We start from the raw sequence: 2,272 nt of genomic DNA, 5'->3' as shown, positions 1-2,272 counted from the left end.
ACGTCAAAATCGCTCACCAGAAGCCAACTAGAGATTGCAGTCAAAGAGCGCACAGATTGTCCTCAAAGACTTTCATGAAAAGCTAATCAATCGTTTTCCCCGAGGCCCCAGCCCGAGAGATTGCCCACGCTGCCGAAGCCGGCAACCGAGCTGGTGCGCATACCGACAAGAAGCGAGTCGTCAGCAAAGCTGACGCTGCCGGGCTCGGCGTCGAAGAAGTGGTGGGGCGGGGGCGAGGAGGATTGAGAGAGCTCAGGGGGCGTGTTGTACTGGCTGGGGGTGCTCTTGGTCGGAGACGCGTCATGATGCGAGCGCACAGAGGGGTGGTCCATAATCTCCTCGGGTGAGACGAAGGAGGAGACGTGGCTCGCGACGGAAGGCGAGGGTGCCATGTCCAGGTCGTTCTCGTGGTGGTGCAGGGGAGAGGCGCGGGCGGGGGGGAGCGAGGGCATCGGGGCGGAGGACATGGGCGCCGACGACATGGAGACGGTCTCGAAAGGCATGGGCCGGGCGTGTCGGGCGTGTTGCTGTTCCTGCTTGATGTCCATGGTCATGGCGGCGAAGTCATTGTCGGAGATGGCGTTGTAGTTCTCGGGCGAGTTGGCACCGGACGTGTCAGAGTAGCCAGATTGCGAAGAGATGGAGCTGATGGACTGGTTCTTGGAGCGGGTGCGAGCGGACTTGTTGACACGCTCGTCCATTTCGGGGCGGTGCTTGCGGGGGCGACCGCGCTTGACGACCTTCTTGACGATGCCGTCAAAGGCGCCGATGCACATGCCGCGCTGGCGGTGGCGCGTGAGGGCATCGTGGCGAGCAAAGCTGTTGCCGCACTCGCAAGGGTAGGGCTTGATGCCGGTGTGAATCTTGGCGTGCCTCTTGAGGTCGTGCTGGCGGACGAAGCACTTGTGGCACGAGGGGCACTGGTACTGGCGGTCGTTGAGGTGGGTCTGGACGTGCGACTTGATGTTCTCCTTGCGGCCGAACTTTTTGCCGCAGTCCTCGAACAGACACATCCACTTGTTGTCGGCGGGATCAGGGCCCTGGATGTAGATGGCTATGTCATCCGTCGTGACGCCAGTCTCGGTCTTGGTCTCCTCAATGTTGATGCCGGAGATGCTGGCAGCGCTGACGATGCTGGCGAGGGAGTCGGTGCGGCGGTGGGGGGTTCCACGGAGCGATTGCGTGCGCGAGAGAGAGGGCGTCGCAGGGCTGTCGTGGTGAGGCAGACGGAGGTCTGGGTTGTCAAAGGGGCCGGGGTGGTAGCCGTTGTTCATGACGGCGCTGTGAGGAGTGTGGGGCGTGGAGTTCTGGGACATGCCGGGCGAGACGCCGAGGTCATCGGTCAATCCGTCAAAGGACTGGGTCTTGAGGTAGTCGGTGTCGAAGCTGTTCATGCTGATGAAGTCGGCAGCAGACACCTGGGACTCAAACGTCTGGGCCTCGGGCATGGTCGTGGTCTGAGGAGGCGTGGGGTTGGCAGACGACTCCTCAGCGCGTCTCCTCATCTCCTCAAAGACATTCTGGGCCCTCGATGCTGGCTTGGCACGGACGGGCTTGAGCGTCTCCTCCATGGACTCGTCGTAATCGTCAGAGAACCTGCTGGGCCTTGAGGCCTGCTCAGGCTGCTGCTTGACGATACGGTCATGGGGGGTCTCCATGGGCGTAGGAGGGAAGTAGCCTGGCACGTGTGTGAGCGAAGCAGGTTCATCGGAGCCAAGGCGCCTGGGGAGGAACTGACCGTTTCCGTTTTGATGAGGGGGTGTTGTCGGCCTCGAGGGCTCGCCACCCATGGTCTCAAACTTGGCCACACGGTCGAGGATGCCGTTGCTGATCCTGCGGGTCGTGCGCCTGAGAGTGGCGGCGGCGGCGGCGTCGCCCTCGGAGGCCCAGATGGGCTGAGCGGAAGTTGGGCTCTCGTTGAAGTCCATGAAGGCGGGCGACGAGAGATCGGTGTCGGCGCCAAAGAGGTCAAAGTCCTTGTCACTCATCATGGCGCCGACAAAGGCGGGATCGTCCTTCATAGGGATCATGACGTTGATGCCTCCTCCCTGGTAGGGGTTGAAGGGGACAGGGGAGGAGCTGCCGTCGAAGCAGGCGGCACCGAAGCGCTGGTGCTGGGGGGTGCCGTGAGGCGACATGACGTAGCTGTTGTCGTGGTCATTGACGGCGGCCATGAAGTTTTGCTGCTGGTGTTGCTGGTGTCGCAGCGGGTGAGGTGTGTGTGTGTGCTGAGATGTCTCGTGTGAGACTGAGAGGTCTGCTGTGGGGCCGG

General features: G+C 62.2%; 1 protein-coding gene across 1 annotated transcript; it reads right to left on the bottom strand.

Moving 5' to 3' along the window:
* Positions 1-86: 86 nt before the first annotated feature.
* On the bottom strand, positions 87-2,174 carry VDBG_03095 (metallothionein expression activator; the record flags this gene model as incomplete). Its single annotated transcript, XM_003006910.1, has 1 exon — positions 87-2,174. The coding sequence occupies one exon, from the start codon at positions 2,172-2,174 to the stop codon at positions 87-89; it is 2,088 nt and encodes a 695-aa protein (XP_003006956.1).
* Positions 2,175-2,272: the final 98 nt, after the last annotated feature.

Source organism: Verticillium alfalfae, genomic scaffold (genome assembly GCF_000150825.1).
Source record: "Verticillium alfalfae VaMs.102 supercont1.3 genomic scaffold, whole genome shotgun sequence".
In the NCBI taxonomy this organism is placed as follows: Eukaryota; Fungi; Ascomycota; class Sordariomycetes; order Glomerellales; family Plectosphaerellaceae; genus Verticillium; species Verticillium alfalfae.
Note: the sequence above shows the minus strand (reverse complement) of the source record. Positions and strands in the feature narration are given on the sequence as shown.